Genomic DNA, 14,715 nt, shown 5'->3' on the forward strand with positions numbered 1-14,715 from the left:
AAAAAAATGTTTAACAAAAAATCAATGAAAAACCGGTCAAACTGGTAGTTAATTGGTGAATTACTGAATTGCATGAATCGGAACGGTTTTTGAGGGTATGACCGGTCTGCAGAGATACTCTAAACGGCCTCGTTTTATAATTTACAAAAAAAATATTTGAAATCAGGAACCCGAAACCCCGAACTCCCGACCGCTAAACCCACTCTAATTCTCACCCCCACATTCGTGGAACTACTCTCCGTCGACCAGCTCCACAGTCGCCGGCGTCGCTCGCTGTCGTCGTCGCCTCATTTCTGCTCGCGGTCGCCGTCCCGCACTTGACTCTTTTGCAGCAAGACTTTCAGGGCTGCAGTTGCACTCCTTGTCCTTTTCTGGGCCCTTGCCAAAAAATCAAATCCATCTTTCTCCCTTCTTCTCTTTCCCAAGACTTCATCTATGCAGTATGCAGTGCACACACTCACATCACCACTCTCTTTCCTCTTTACTTTTTGTTTTTTTTCTTTACACTTTCTATTCCAAGAATTTACTTTTTCTTAAATGATCTAATAGTTGCAGGTTCTTCATCCTTTGCTGATGGTCATTGGGTTTATTCTGTTAAGTGGAGAAGGTAACTTGGGTTTAATTAGCTCTGGAACTTCTTTGAAAGAAATCATAATGTAAATCTAAATTAATTAATTTATTTTTATAATCAATGTAGTTTTTGCTTCAATTTTGGTGCACAGATGGTTGCCTGGTTCTATGGAATTGAAAAAAATAGTGCATTTAGGGCTTCAAGGTGTGGCTCTAGCTTTGGAATATTTGGAATTCCGACTAAATTTAAGGAAAATGATGGAATTGTGGCTAATTTCTACAGCCTTCATTCATGAATTGGGTTTGATTTGCATTTCCCTCTTTGGAACACAGGTACTAATGCACTTTCACCTGGTTGTTGATTTCTTTCTCTATTTGGTCTTCGTTTTTATTTTAATTTTGTATTACTAATTTTTTCATTTGTCAAGTGCAACCTGCAAGCACTAGAGGTGACAAATGGACCGAAATTCATTGAGTTGACCGTGCAATTCGCTAAAAAAAAAAAGTGAATTAGGCTAAAAATTTAAAACTACTATAATTAAAAAATTCGCCTAATTCGCATCACCAAATTTGGGAACTTTGATAGATTTTAGTGGGGTGGGGCAGGCTTTCTCGACGAGTCTGTATTTTTTTTTGTAATTAAAGATAATAATTGAAGATGTTCTAAGTTATAATTTGGATTATGTTTTATGTTTGATTTATTAGAAACTTGAAGATATTTAATTATATATTTTGGACAATATTTATTTTTTTTTAAACGTTGATTTTATTATTTTGTTTCAAAAAACTTGGTTGATGATTATGTTTATTACATATTTAAAATTATAAAGATTTTGATGTTTATGAATTTAGAAATTATAATTTTTTTTATATCTTTAGAAATTATAAATTTATTGAAATAGTTATAAAATTATATATATTATTTAATATTTAATAATTTTTTAATAAAAATAATAAAAAAATTAATTAAAAAAAAAAGAATAGAGGATCCCCTCACTAAGCGGAGAGAGCCAGTCCATTTCTCACCCCTACAACTACAAGCAAGCTTTAGTTATATTTATTAACTTGCTAACAAAAATAATTGCATGAGTTAATAATACTCAAAATAACCTTTAAAATTTGACCCCAAACTTAATTTAGCCTTTTAATTTTCAATTGACTTAAATTATTAAGTTGGTCTCTTGGTTCATTTCCGTCATCCAAGAGATGACGTGACACGATTAAGTGACACGATTAAATGACGTTGTTTTACTATTTGTACTTAAAGGACGTCATTTTACTCCTCCCTCTCTTTTTCTTCCTCTTTTTCAATGCCTAAACCTCCCACCACCCCAATGCCACCACCCTCAAATATACCTTTTCAATTCCACCACCCTTATCACAACCACCACACCACCCTCGTCCTCCCCTCCTCCTCATCCATCACTCCAATTCAGTTGCATCAAACTACAAAGCAATGTTACCAGCATGCGACGTTATCAGCAATAAACAGAGAGAGTAATAGAGTATTGTATTATTTTCAGTTATATCAAACTACAAAGCACAAACAGTCGGGCAAACAGAAATCTAACAAGGTCATAAACATTAACGAAAGCAAACAAAGAATGAACCGGATCCGAGGTCTATACTCTGTTCTAGGAATAGAAGGATTAAATTTAGTTCATTAACATAAGCTTTTGCATTTTGCCTTCACTAATCCATTGCCCTTTTTCTTCGACATCTTTCTCTTAGCTTATCCTATTAATAAAACATTTTCTGTATGTAAATTCAAGATGTTTTAGACATCGACTTTATAATAACCATGAGAGACATCATGTCTATCAAGCAACACTTATGACATTATCTTCCTTATTTAAACTCAGAAATTTAAGAAATGAGGAATCTGTATCCAAATTGGAGTGGTGAATGAGGGAGAGATAAGGAAGAGGGTGGTGATAGTGGTGGTAATGAGAATAGTAGGATTGAAAATATATGATTGAGGATGGTGATAATTAGACAGTGGAAGGTTCAGACATTGAAGAGAAAGAAAAAGAAAAGATGAGTAAAATAATATTGTAGCACAAACAATAAAATATGTCTTTTAATTATGTTACGTCATTTTCTTTGTAACGAAAATAAATAGAAAGAGTCAATTTGAGTCACACTTTAAAATTTTAGAGTATAATTTAGATTAATTAAAAATTAAAAATTAAATTGAATCAAAAATTAAATTTTGTGAAACATTTTGAGTATTAACTCATAATTGCATTCTAAGAAGCCATAGTGCTTCTATGACATGGCCAGTGTTGCATTAGGATGATTACTCTAAGTCGTAGTATATAATAGTAGTACAATATAGAGAGATATGTTAATTAGTAGTGAGCAATAAATGTCACTCACTAGGAGTGGGTATGACCCGTCCAACCCGAAGATCCGGCACGGTACCGAACACTTTAAGGGCTATTTTGGTGTGATTTCATCAGATTTAGGGTTAGGTAAGGGTCTCAAAAATAGATCTGATCATTATTTCAGGTCGGATCCGGACTATGGTTCGGGTCACCTGAATTCGATCCAGTGGCCCGGTCATCATACACAATTAATATTTTTTGTTACTAGTGACGGATGATGGCTATTTTTATGTGAAATATAAGTATGGTAAACCTTAATATTTTGTGTTATTAGTTATTATAAGACTATAAGTTAATGTTTTATGTTTAAATTGCATAAGAGTTTAGACTAATGCATAATATTATATTATTTGTATTGATTTAAATATTTGGTGTTATTAGACAATATTAGTATTGATTATGGTTATGCTTTAATTTTAGAGAAGAGTTAGTTCTTGTTATATTTTTCTAAGTGAATTTTACTATGTCAAATAATGGTTGGAATCTTGGAAATTTGAATATTTTCACATGCTAGCTTATAAGAATGTATCAAGGTAATCTAATGTTAACGGCCCGGTTTTTACTCGATTTTTACCCGGTATAATCGTAGCCCGAAAATATATAGGTTTTATCAGATCTAGGGCCGAATTCGAGTCTAATAAATAGGCTCGGTATATATTTTGAGCTAAATTTAGATCACATCAAACCTGATTTCATCCGATCCATGCACACCTCTATCACTCACAAATCAAAATTGGGCACGGAAGTGAAGTGAACTCCTCTATTTCTCTTCGTCTTCATATTGGAGTCAACCAAGTTGTAAATTTTGATTGTTTTATTCTGATGACTGATTGTTGGGTTATTTTTATTTATTCTACTACTTATGTGCATTTTTCATTTTCTTTTAATTATATATTTTGATGGTTAGATTTAAATGTGAAATTTTAGTAATAAAATATAAGTAAGTGATTATGGGAGTCGTAAAATTTTAAATTCTATTATATTAGTCTTTGATTTTAAATATTAAAAATTTTATATTATATTTTTAATAATTTTATTTTATATTTTATTAAATCGGTCGATCATGGTTAAATTCTTAAACGGTTGAACCAGTCACTTGACCGTTCCTTGACCGGTTCAATTCTCCCAATCTTCGTTATCACCTTCAAAGCTCGGAGAGGTGAAGGGAAAAGCCACACATGGCCACCTTCAACACACTCCAACCCCAACGCCTTCTCTCATTTTCCCTCTCTTCTTTTTCTTCCTCTTCCTCCTTTCCTCTTAGAAACCCCCTCCAACTCACAGCACGTGTTTCTTCACATCATCAAACCGGGCCTGGCTACTCTTCGGTCAAATCTCTAGTTGAAACACCAACCAGAAACTCAGTGAAAGCTGACACTGACACCAGATTCAATAGGAGAACACGTGGTTACAGAGACAGAACCGCTTCTTCTTCCTCTACCTTGAGTGATAGTAGTAGTGGCAGACAAGCGGTTACTGAGAGATGGCAGAAGAAGGAGAAGGAGAAGGAGAATCTGGTGAACATGACGGAGGAGGAGAAGGACAAGAAGAATAAGAAGAAGAGGAAGAAGAAAGATGAAGATTCGGCAGAGTTGAAGTTGCGGGTTGCTCTTGATATGTGCTCCAAAAGAGGGGATGTGATGGGAGCATTGTCCTTATATGACTCAGCTCTTGCTAAAGGGGTCAAGTTGGGCCAGCACCATTACACCGTTCTCTTGTATCTTTGTTCTTCTGCTGCTGTTGGTGTTGTTCGACCCGCTAAAAGTGGAACCGGTTCTCGAACTTTGAATGCATTGCTTTCATCAGCCACTGAAGCTGCCAATGTTTCAGCAGACTTGAATTATGCTTCAGACAGTGAAGTCTTGGTGTCAGCTTTGAATTCTGCTGAGAAATCAGCAAACCCTTTTGCAAAAGATGGTTCTAGCTCTAGCAGACAAGAAGATCATGGAATTATGGTTAGTGAGGATGTCAAGAAATATGCACTGCAGAGAGGGTTCGAAATATATGATAGTATGTGTTTGGATAAGGTCCAAGTGAATGAAGCTGCATTGACATCTGTGGCTAGAATGGCCATGTCCATGGGAGATGGTGATAGGGCTTTTGAGATGGTGAAGCAGATGAAGATCATGGGGATAAATCCTCGGTTACGGTCTTATGGTCCTGCTCTATCTACCTATTGCAGTAATGGAGAAATAGATAAAGCATTTGATGTTGAAAAGCACATGCTTGACCATGGCGTCTACCCTGAAGAGCCTGAATTGGAGGCACTCTTAAGGGTAAGCGTACAAGCCGGCAAGGGTGACAAGGTATACTATGTGTTGCATAAACTAAGAAGTAGTGTAAGGAAAGTCTCACCTTCTACTGCATCTTTGATTGTTGATTGGTTTAAGGGTAGGCAGGCTTCTAGATTAGGGAAAAGAAGATGGGATATAGGATCAATAAAGGAAGCAATGGAAAATAGTGGTGGAGGTTGGCATGGACAAGGTTGGTTGGGAAAAGGAAAATGGGAAGTTTCTCATACAACAATTGGAGATGATGGAATGTGTAAATGCTGTGGAGTGCACTTAGCCACTATTGATCTTGATCCTATTGAAACTGAGAATTTTGCTAAGTCAGTGGCATCCATTGCTGTGATGAGGGAGAAAAAGTTGAACTTTCAGAAATTTCAAGTAAGCAACTAGACAATGTATTTTAGTTCTGGTCTCATTTTACATGGATGCAGTTGAATGAATAGAATTGTGAATTTCAGGCCTGGCTTGACTACCATGGACCTTTTGAAGCAGTAGTAGATGCTGCAAATGTAGGTCTATTCCGTCAAAGGAAATTCAAGCCATCCATGGTAAGTTACTGAATGTGGAAAATATTCAGCTTTTGTGCATGCTGTGACTGTTGATTAATTTTTTCTGAGGTGAAACCTTTAGGTCAATGCTGTTGTTAATGGAATACGGCAAAAGCTCCCTTCAAGAAAATTTCCCCTTATTATTTTGCATCATCGTCGTATCAAAGGAGAGAAAATGGGTGAACCAATCAACAGGGCGCTAATTGATAGGTGGAACAATGCTGATGCACTCTATGCAACACCTACAGGATCAAATGATGACTGGTAAGAACAATATGGGATGATATAATTTCAACAACTTATTCATTCACAGTTTCAACAAATTATGCATATCATCCTTCATTTGCTAACCTTTGCTTCAGGTATTGGTTGTATGCAGCTATAAAATTTAAATGCTTACTTGTTACAAACGATGAGATGAGAGATCATCTATTTCAGCTTCTGGGAAATGATTTCTTCCCCAAGTGGAAAGAGAGGCATCAGGTGAGCAAAGAAAGTTTTTCTATCAAGGCTTTGTTTCGATAGTCTTGCTGCATGCTTTTTGTATAATATATTTGATTAAATAGGGTATGATTTATCGCCATTAATTCTATTACCATAATTCTAACACTAGTATCCTTGTTCAAATTTAAGGTACGGTTCAGTTTCACTGATTCTGGTCCGCAGTTTCACATGCCGCCTCCTTGTTCCGTTGTAATTCAGGTACTGGAAAGCTCTTTAGAACATCAAGGAGCTAATATTTTCATCTTTTGTTTTTTCCTAAAAAATGTGAAGCTGAATAGAAATAATGGATATGTAAAGAGAAGAAAATGAGAAGGGAATATAACATGGCATATTTGGTTAGCAGGAATCAGAGCAAGGCCACTGGCATGTTCCAATTGAGACAGAAATTAACTATGAATCGGAGAGAAGATGGTTGTGCATTACCCGCTCGACCTCAGGCATGGTTTGTGAAGATTCTTCAACGGCTACTGGAAATAACTGAAGGCTTAATCACTGAGGATTGTATCTCGTACATATTGTTTCCATTGTTCCTTTTAGAACTCTAGAGTTTACAATGTCATTGGCTATTGTTGTTTCAATGAAATTACTGATATCAGTTTACTCATTACTTAGTTTAATAACTCTGCATATCACTTCAATGGTGAATAACATGATATTCTGATCCTTTAAATTAGACTCTAATCAGGGGAATTTGCAAGATCAGCTCCTACAACTACAACCGCTTCTAACAAGGAGTTACAATGCAACAGCAGAATATTGGCAAGCGCAAAGAGCTTAAGGAATCACAATGTACAAAAATGTATATTTTTTAAGCATTGTTGTCCTAATCTACAAACTCGGATATTATCTAAAATTGCGGCTGCAGGATAGATTGCTGGTTGTACCATTGATTTTCATATATGAAGTTCAATTGTCATTTTTCAAGTATACTGAACTATGAACTAGAAAATTAACTGAGTATGTTCATGATTGCTATAGAATAATCTTTTTTTTTTAGGAAGGGTCAAGTTACATTAGGGGCTTAAACCCGAGATCTCTTAGCGAGAAGGGAGGACATTTGCTGTTTGAGTTACGACTCATTGGCATAAATTAATCTCTGTTTAACAAAACTTCAGCAAGAAAATGGGCCCAATCACTGATGCTGGCCTTGGGTCTAGCAAATCCAAACGGCCCATCATAGGAACTTTGTAATTTGTATTAGTATATGACCAGAAACCAGTAAGGTGCTGTGTCTTGTGTATTATTTGTATTTCACATGACATGAGGTATTGCACGTGCTAATGCTGTTTATGCCTAGCACAGTTAAGCTCTCCACCCTCCAACAAGTCATGTGCAATTCAAAATATAAAGATAACATGAAATTATTGATTCTTGTTTCTCTTATCGTTTTCAGAGAGGTAGATTGATGCGTTACCTTTCTTTTGGCCCCGGAAATTGATGCATATTATATAATATTTACTACTGACCGCAACACTGCAAGGCATCTATTTAAAATCTGAGATATAACAATCAAACTGTAGTGAGGAGTGAGCAGTTCTAATTTGTGTGTGTCAATTTTTAAATGGACATGGTCTTTTTTTTTTCTGTCATTACATCATACGATGAGTCGTTTTACCTTGGTTTTTTTTTTTTTTTTTTTTCCCTTTTTAAGCACAGAAGTAGGTAAAGACAGAAAATCACGGGAATGAAACTGTTTATTTGTCATGATCCTCTATGTTGGCTAGCCATGGCTGCAGAACCTTTCTATAAGGGGGGTTGTGAGTTGTGTGTTTGTCTATTCTGTCATATCACATATGCCTCCAAAATCTATACAATATAGTATTTCTTGATTTGTCATAATTGGACGCAATGCATGCACAATTCTCGGTCAAAAAAGAAGCATTTAGACCCTATATTTGCTTCTTTTTCATTACAAGCTGTGCCTTCACTACTTCAAATTAGTATTTCATCCAGAGAGTCAGTAACTGCATCATGGAGATGAATTTGAACTCTTGTTCCTATGAAAATCCTTCACAAGCTGAGGAGAGGGTAGAAGAAATCATGCACTTTGACGAGTCTCTCAAGGTTCACATCCATATATATCATATATATTCCATACTCTCTTAGCAATGCCATATCGACCAATTGTTCAGAAAAGTTGCATCTTTGTATTGTTGATGGTTGTTTCAGGAGCTAAGAGCGCTGCGGTCTCAGCTTCACGATGCTGCAGAGTATTGCGAAGCAACATTCCTGAACAGCAAAGAGAGAAGCATGTGAGTCCTACAATACAACATTCACCATGCTCAAACATTATTTTCTCCAGTATTGGTTTCTGTTATGTTTAGTGAATTTTTTTACTCTTAGATGTACAAACTACAAATTGATAAAACATTCTAAGTAAATTTGTATGAATAATTGAAAATGACTGATTGGATTTTATAAGGGTTGCAGTGTGGTGGAAAATACAAAGGACTACATACGCAAGACAATGGTCACTGTTGTTGATCATCTTGGAAATGTCTCAGCTAAACTTGATGGCCTTATTTCTCAGACAAATGCGTTTTCTGAAGCTGAGTCACGAGTCCAATGCCTCAAACAAGTTAGCGCTATTGCTTTGATACATGAAAATCATAAATTTATTCAAAAAAGTTTGCTAATGAAGACTATGCATGCTTTTGACAGAGACTCCTCTCATGCGAACAATATGCTCATACAACTGGTCTTTCAAAAATGCAATTTTGCGACAACGTGAAAAGGTATCATAAACGTTATCTATCATCACGTAAGTATTTCGTAACACTCAAAACTTTTCAAATCAATTCCTATTTTATATGATTTATTATTTTCAAGTATTTTCCATGATCAGCACCTTCCCTTGAGAGATCAAACAAAGACAAATTAAGGTACCACTTCAATCCTTAATAGCCGAATCTAATAGAGTAATATATGTCTGACCACAAGTCAGAATCAAGAAACACCATGCTTAATCTATGAATGTGAAAGATATTTTTATACATCTATGCTTGATATTTATGGTTTTGGCACCCTAATGCAGAGATTCTGAAAGTCAAAATCCACCAAAGACTGAAGAAAAACATGTACCAGAGGCTCTTGTGGATTTGCCACTCTTTATGTATACTTGCAAACCATGCCCAGCTTCTAAGTTGAAGCAAACAACCGCTTCAAATAAGGGGCATCACAACCTGGCCACGGGTAACAAATGATATTACACATGTTTGTTCTCATAATTTTCTCTTATTTTTCTCTAACAAAAGTTTCCTTTCCGAATTCCGTCTTAAACAACAGTGGTACCTGTTCAGGATGGTTTAGAAGTCTTAACAAAAGTTCCAAATTCCTCATTTCATTTCCATGTGAGTGCCTGCTCTATATCTAATATATCATATGGTAGATTGATCTGCATAATATGAAGTTGATCACTCTGTAATCCACTAATATGTATCATTGATTTTCAATTTTGGGTAGAGTACCCAGAAGGTTGGACGCCACAGAAGATCCTCGCATGGTAGTGACCTCTTATGGCGCATGCGACGTTCTAGACGAATCCAGTGAAAGACTTGACACCATATTCACCTGTTAAGTTCCTTGAGGGAAAATGTTATTCTTTTCTTTTTTTGGTACTTGTATCACAAACATTCCCTGCTCTTCTTCACGTATGACAATGCAGTGTTAATTAAAGTGTTTTATGTAGTAAGCAAATATTTGTATAATTGTGGTGTGATTCTGGAATAGTGCGATATTTTAACTACAAAATAGGGTAAATATCTTCACAACAAAAATTTATTGTGGCAGGTTCCACAATTTATGTTTTGCTCCAACAATTTTCTGTTTATTCTGTTACAATACATGATGATGATATCACATGTAATTGTTGCAATTCCAAACTCACAGCATGTGAGTTGTAACCCTTTACAATTGCGTTCTGGTTTGTGACTTATTTAACGCTTGAATAGTTGAATGTGATACATATCCCTTTCTGCGGGCCTGCGGGCCTCGTTGAAAATAAATGATATAACGACAAACAAACAAGTGAGACTGACAAGGGAACAAGCTTTGATCTTTCTTTAATTTCTTCTTTTGTTAATATCATCGCAACAAAACTCTTGTTAAAATGGTAAGTAACCCCATTGTGTTAAAAGGAGGAAATGAATATATTCTCTTAGGCTGCGTGACACAGACACATAGAATCGTGTTTGACATATGAGACATAAATAGAGATATTGTGTCTTAAGATATTGAATTGATGTATTTTGTCTCAATTTTTATTTCTCAGGAAGGATACAACGACACTAACAAGTGATACAATTTATTTTTTATTTTTTCTTTCATTATTCTTGTTAATTTTTCATAATTATATTTTTTATTAAGAAAAATATAGTTACATAATAAAAATACTAAATAATGTGAACAATTGATATATAGGATATTCAATTTATTAGGTGTGCGAATAGTTATTCTAGTATTAATGTTTAGGAGATAATTTGAGGGTGGGGTACTTTTTTACTTTATTGTGCAAATTTTAAGACCCGTTGTTCTTGTTGTTAAAAAAAGTTATTGGTTACTTAACATAACCCTTTTTATTATTATATTTTTCTTCTCAAAATTTTTGAATGGAAAAAAATGAGAATAAATTAAATTTTTATAATTTGTTTTACTTTATCACCAAATAAAATAAAAAAATATTAAATTATGTGTCTCTATCATTTATGTCTTATTCTCCTATCTTGTCATATTCTTAGAAACAAAACACAGGAAATAAAAATGAATAAAGCAAGGAGAACATACATTTTAATTAATTATGGTTTGATTGATACACTTGAGATGATAAAGAAAACCTATGCTATGTTACAGAAAGGGAAGAGAGATCAGAGGAGGTTCCCTTGTATATAAGGAAATTAAGGGTCTCAAGAGCAAAATAGATGAAAGTGCCAGGTGAATGGGTGAAGAAGCACCCAAAATTGAAACCCACCACACATTGCCATCCCATTCCATACACCTTATCAAATTCCTGCAGATCAAAAAAGCTACTTCATGAATCATGATTATTGATTAGATCAACACACACAAATACAAAAGTACATTAATGATTAATTAATTACCTTCTTGATGTGAGCAGCAATAGAGATGCAATCATGAACATCATAAAGGTCAAGGGCCTTAGAAGCACATGCCATGGCCTGGATTTGCATCTTCAACGGCATGTCAGTTTCTTTCACCATACCTTTCCCTTCCAACATCTTAATGTTCCTTCTTCCGCCAGAAGGGCTTGCTTATGAAGCTCAGCTTCCAACATTGCCTTGCCTTGCCAATTCACAGATTTTATAGATGCAGATGAAATGGCACCATTTTGTAATTCACACGTAACCTCCTTAATTTCCTTTTCTAAATCTTCATCCCCCCCCCCCCCCTTCCTTTAACAATAGATTTCAATTAATTTTTTAATCTATGACGACACGTAAAAATTAAATTCTTTATTTTTATACTAAGTAACAAGTGATGTACTTTCGAAAAATTGAATAGTTCCCCAAGATACGTCTTACACTCACACGTAGAAAAATATAATAGCTATTGCCGTTTAAGTTTGTGCGATACAAAATTCCCTCTATACGTTGAAACAACTTGAAAAGATTTTAACTATATCATATTAATTATAACATTGAATTTTAATGAATCTAAAATTAGGATTTAATTGTAAAATCTCTTTGTATATTTGGATGGCACTAAGTTATAAGACAAAGATTTTTTAGTTTTCAAGTATGTTTGACAAATTTTTTTAAGTAAAAAAAAAATACTAAAAATAAAAAATATTTTTTAAAAACAATTATATTTTTCTTTTTTTTTTTAGCTTTAGAGAAAAGATGTTTTAAATAATAAATAGTTTATCAGATGTAATTCTTTTAAATTTACACACTGATTTTAATGGTTACATCATTGTTTGATAATGATCAACTTGCTTTACAACCATAATATGAATAAGTTAAAAGATTATATAACAACTTAATTTTATATTATTGATGCAATGCATACATAACAATATTATAAAATTTCCACTACACTAGAAAAAAAACAATACGATTTTTTTGTTTGAAAGTAACCCAGAGCGTGGATGCCCCGGATTGGAGCAGAGAGCAGAGATTATGTTTAATCTGTGTATCCAGATTCCAGATCCAAGGATTACTGCACCGTCTATCCATGGATTACCACAAATCAGAGTCGCAAACCTTTGTGCTTGACGTAGCATTTTGCACTCATTCTGCCTTTACTCTACTAAATAAATATAGCTTCCGTTTTGGAGAAGTTATTAATATTCATGTGGGTGTCCGTGTCGCATAGACTAAAACTCTAAAATAGTTTTTGAAATTGAATTCGTACACTAAATTAATTTCTGGAGTTTCAGTTGTATTAATAATATTTTTGAGATTGATTTTCGAGTATTATAATGATCCTTTAACTTCTTTTTGATAAAAATTCAGCAAACGGAGCAATGAATTAACGCCACCAATATCACACTAAACACATGTAAAAAGCAAATGCTGCGTCATTTTGTTATATTTGGGCATCAAAACAGTTTGTACACACAATTTTCATCAAGATTAGACTTTTTCGTCTCTCCACTTCTTTTCTTATTCATAGAACCACTCTAGGTTCTCTTCCTTTATCTATAGAGCCATTCTATAAAATGAAGACACTGAAAAATCATTTTGATGAAGTATATAACTTATTTCATCATTTAAATAAATTTGCATAGAATTTTGTTACTAAAAAGTTTAAAGCTGAAGAAGAAATGTGATAAGACTTTATTTAGGTATATTAAACTTTGTTTTTATTATTTTTAGGGATAAGTACGATTTTGGTCCCTAACGTTGAGGGCCAGAATCGAAATCGTCCCTCTTCTAATTTTCGATTTAAAATCGTCCTTAACATTTTTTTCGTATTAAAATCGTCCTTTTAAATTTTTTTGGACAAAAATACCCTCACCACTACCAACATAATTACCTCCTTCACCACCACCACCACCAACTGCTACTCCACCACCATTATCAACATCATCATCATCATCAACACCCATTGCCACTCCACCACCACCACCAACGCCGCCGCCGTCCCCCTCCCCCTCCCCGCCTCCCCCACCCCCTCCCCCTCACTGCCTCCCCTTTCGCCCCCACCCCCACCCCGCATCCCTCCCCTCCCCTCCCCGTCTCCCCCTTCCCCACCCCCTTCCCCACCCCACCCCGCGTCCCCTCCCCCTCCCTGTCTCCCCCTTCCCCACTGCCACTCCACCACCACTAACGCCGTTGCCGTCTCCCTCCCCACTTTTCCCTTTCCCCTCCCCCTCCCCGCCTCCCCCTTCCCCCACCCCGCGTCCCCTCCCCCTTCACTACCTCCCCCTTCCCCCCACCCCCACCCCGCGTCCCCTCCTCCTCACTGCCTCCCCCTTTCCCCAATCAGCAAATCAGAAACAGAAAGCAACAATAATATTTCACAAATCAGCAACAATAAGGGAAGAAGCGGTGGGCGGCGGTACGGCGGTGGGTCGGCGAGGCAGAGGCGGAGGCGAGGTAGAGGTAGAGGCGGCGAGGCAAACGCGGCGAGGCAGAGGTGGAGGCGAGGCAAAGGCAGAGGCGGTGGGAACAGCCGAGGCGACAGCGACAGCCGCCGTCCCCTTCCTCCTTTCCCCTTCTCCCTCCCCCCTCCGCCTCTCCCCTTCCCCCCACCTCCACCCCACGTCCTTTCCCCGAACCCCGAACCCCATGTCTTTTCCCCTTCCCCTCCAAGCTTCGCCGCCGGCGCCGTCCCCCCTCCCCCCTTCCCCTTCCCCCTTTCCCTCCCCATCCCCCTCCCCTCCCCCTTCGTATACCCTTTGCTTCCCCCCCCCCCACAAAACGTGTTTTTTTTATTTTATATTTTTTTATTAAAGTAAGGGTAAATTTGGAATAAATTAAAAAAATTTATTAAAAATGACGATTTTAAATTGAAATGCAACATTAAGGACAATTTTAAGTTGAAAATTACATCAGGGACGGTTTCGATTCTGACCCTCAACGTTAGGGACCAAAATCGTACTTATCCCTTATTTTTATTATTGATGCAGTTAGTCACAAAATAATTTTAGCATTTTTTTTTAGGTAAGAAAAACTACATGTAGAAAAATAAAAAAATACAAATTAAGCATTATGATACTTTAAAAGAGTTGTTCAAAACTGATAGAGCTACTAGTAAAGAGACAGCTACTTCACGAGAAAGAATTCAACAACTTGATAGAAATTTTATTGACTTGAATGACTTGTTTGAAAATATTGGATTTTCTGACATAGATGTTATAATATGGAACAGATACTTCTACATTTTTTGCTAATTTAGATTCACCAAGTGCACCTTATACTTAGCTAAATCAATTAGGAGAGACTTCAACTTCAA

The 14,715-nt window shown here is 36.0% G+C and overlaps 3 protein-coding genes across 6 annotated transcripts; 2 read left to right on the forward strand and 1 right to left on the reverse strand.

Annotated features, from left to right (window-relative positions):
• Positions 1 to 188: 188 nt before the first annotated feature.
• LOC112738101 (proteinaceous RNase P 1, chloroplastic/mitochondrial) lies at positions 189 to 7,227 on the forward strand. 3 transcript variants are annotated; one of them, XM_025788394.3, is made up of 9 exons: positions 189 to 440; positions 550 to 607; positions 723 to 903; positions 4,050 to 5,626; positions 5,707 to 5,796; positions 5,879 to 6,060; positions 6,159 to 6,279; positions 6,430 to 6,498; positions 6,644 to 7,227. In XM_025788394.3, exons 4-9 carry the CDS (start codon positions 4,136 to 4,138, stop codon positions 6,779 to 6,781), a joined length of 2,091 nt encoding a protein of 696 aa, XP_025644179.1. In that variant the 5' UTR covers positions 189 to 440; positions 550 to 607; positions 723 to 903; positions 4,050 to 4,135; the 3' UTR covers positions 6,782 to 7,227. The 3 variants fall into 3 exon arrangements, 2 of the variants coding, with proteins under 2 accessions (XP_025644179.1, XP_072067877.1); XR_011869614.1 differs by lacking the exons at positions 189 to 440; positions 550 to 607; positions 723 to 903 and having other exon boundaries at positions 2,040 to 5,626; positions 6,176 to 6,279; XM_072211776.1 differs by lacking the exons at positions 189 to 440; positions 550 to 607; positions 723 to 903 and having other exon boundaries at positions 2,040 to 5,626.
• A 591-nt stretch (positions 7,228 to 7,818) lies between these two features.
• Positions 7,819 to 10,026, forward strand: LOC112738102 (protein ABIL1). 2 transcript variants are annotated; one of them, XM_025788396.2, is made up of 8 exons: positions 7,819 to 8,364; positions 8,470 to 8,552; positions 8,731 to 8,878; positions 8,962 to 9,061; positions 9,146 to 9,182; positions 9,335 to 9,492; positions 9,586 to 9,650; positions 9,763 to 10,026. In XM_025788396.2, the coding sequence occupies exons 1-8, from the start codon at positions 8,272 to 8,274 to the stop codon at positions 9,847 to 9,849; spliced, it is 771 nt and encodes a 256-aa protein (XP_025644181.1). In that variant the 5' UTR covers positions 7,819 to 8,271; the 3' UTR covers positions 9,850 to 10,026. The 2 variants fall into 2 exon arrangements, with proteins under 2 accessions (XP_025644181.1, XP_072067878.1); XM_072211777.1 differs by having other exon boundaries at positions 9,772 to 10,026.
• Positions 10,027 to 11,063: 1,037 nt separating this feature from the next.
• Positions 11,064 to 11,684, reverse strand: LOC112735882 (uncharacterized). Its single transcript, XM_025785328.3, has 2 exons — positions 11,397 to 11,684; positions 11,064 to 11,305 (listed from the first exon to the last, which is right to left on the reverse strand). The coding sequence occupies exons 1-2, from the start codon at positions 11,532 to 11,534 to the stop codon at positions 11,138 to 11,140; spliced, it is 306 nt and encodes a 101-aa protein (XP_025641113.1). The 5' UTR covers positions 11,535 to 11,684; the 3' UTR covers positions 11,064 to 11,137.
• Positions 11,685 to 14,715: the final 3,031 nt, after the last annotated feature.

The sequence above is a fragment of the Arachis hypogaea genome, chromosome 13 (genome assembly GCF_003086295.3).
Source record: "Arachis hypogaea cultivar Tifrunner chromosome 13, arahy.Tifrunner.gnm2.J5K5, whole genome shotgun sequence".
In the NCBI taxonomy this organism is placed as follows: domain Eukaryota; kingdom Viridiplantae; phylum Streptophyta; class Magnoliopsida; order Fabales; family Fabaceae; genus Arachis; species Arachis hypogaea.

Coding starts and splice junctions, on each gene's coding strand:
- LOC112738101 (XM_025788394.3), top strand. CDS start 4,136: ATGGCCACCTTCAACACACTCCAACCCCAACGCCTTCTCTCATTTTCC. Junction 5,627..5,706: donor TGAACTTTCAGAAATTTCAA/GTAAGCAACTAG, acceptor TGTGAATTTCAG/GCCTGGCTTGACTACCATGG. Junction 5,797..5,878: donor GGAAATTCAAGCCATCCATG/GTAAGTTACTGA, acceptor TGAAACCTTTAG/GTCAATGCTGTTGTTAATGG.
- LOC112735882 (XM_025785328.3), bottom strand. CDS start 11,534: ATGTTGGAAGGGAAAGGTATGGTGAAAGAAACTGACATGCCGTTGAAG. Junction 11,306..11,396: donor TTGCTGCTCACATCAAGAAG/GTAATTAATTAA, acceptor TTTGATCTGCAG/GAATTTGATAAGGTGTATGG.
- LOC112738102 (XM_025788396.2), top strand. CDS start 8,272: ATGGAGATGAATTTGAACTCTTGTTCCTATGAAAATCCTTCACAAGCT. Junction 8,553..8,730: donor AACAGCAAAGAGAGAAGCAT/GTGAGTCCTACA, acceptor TAAGGGTTGCAG/TGTGGTGGAAAATACAAAGG. Junction 8,879..8,961: donor GAGTCCAATGCCTCAAACAA/GTTAGCGCTATT, acceptor TGCTTTTGACAG/AGACTCCTCTCATGCGAACA.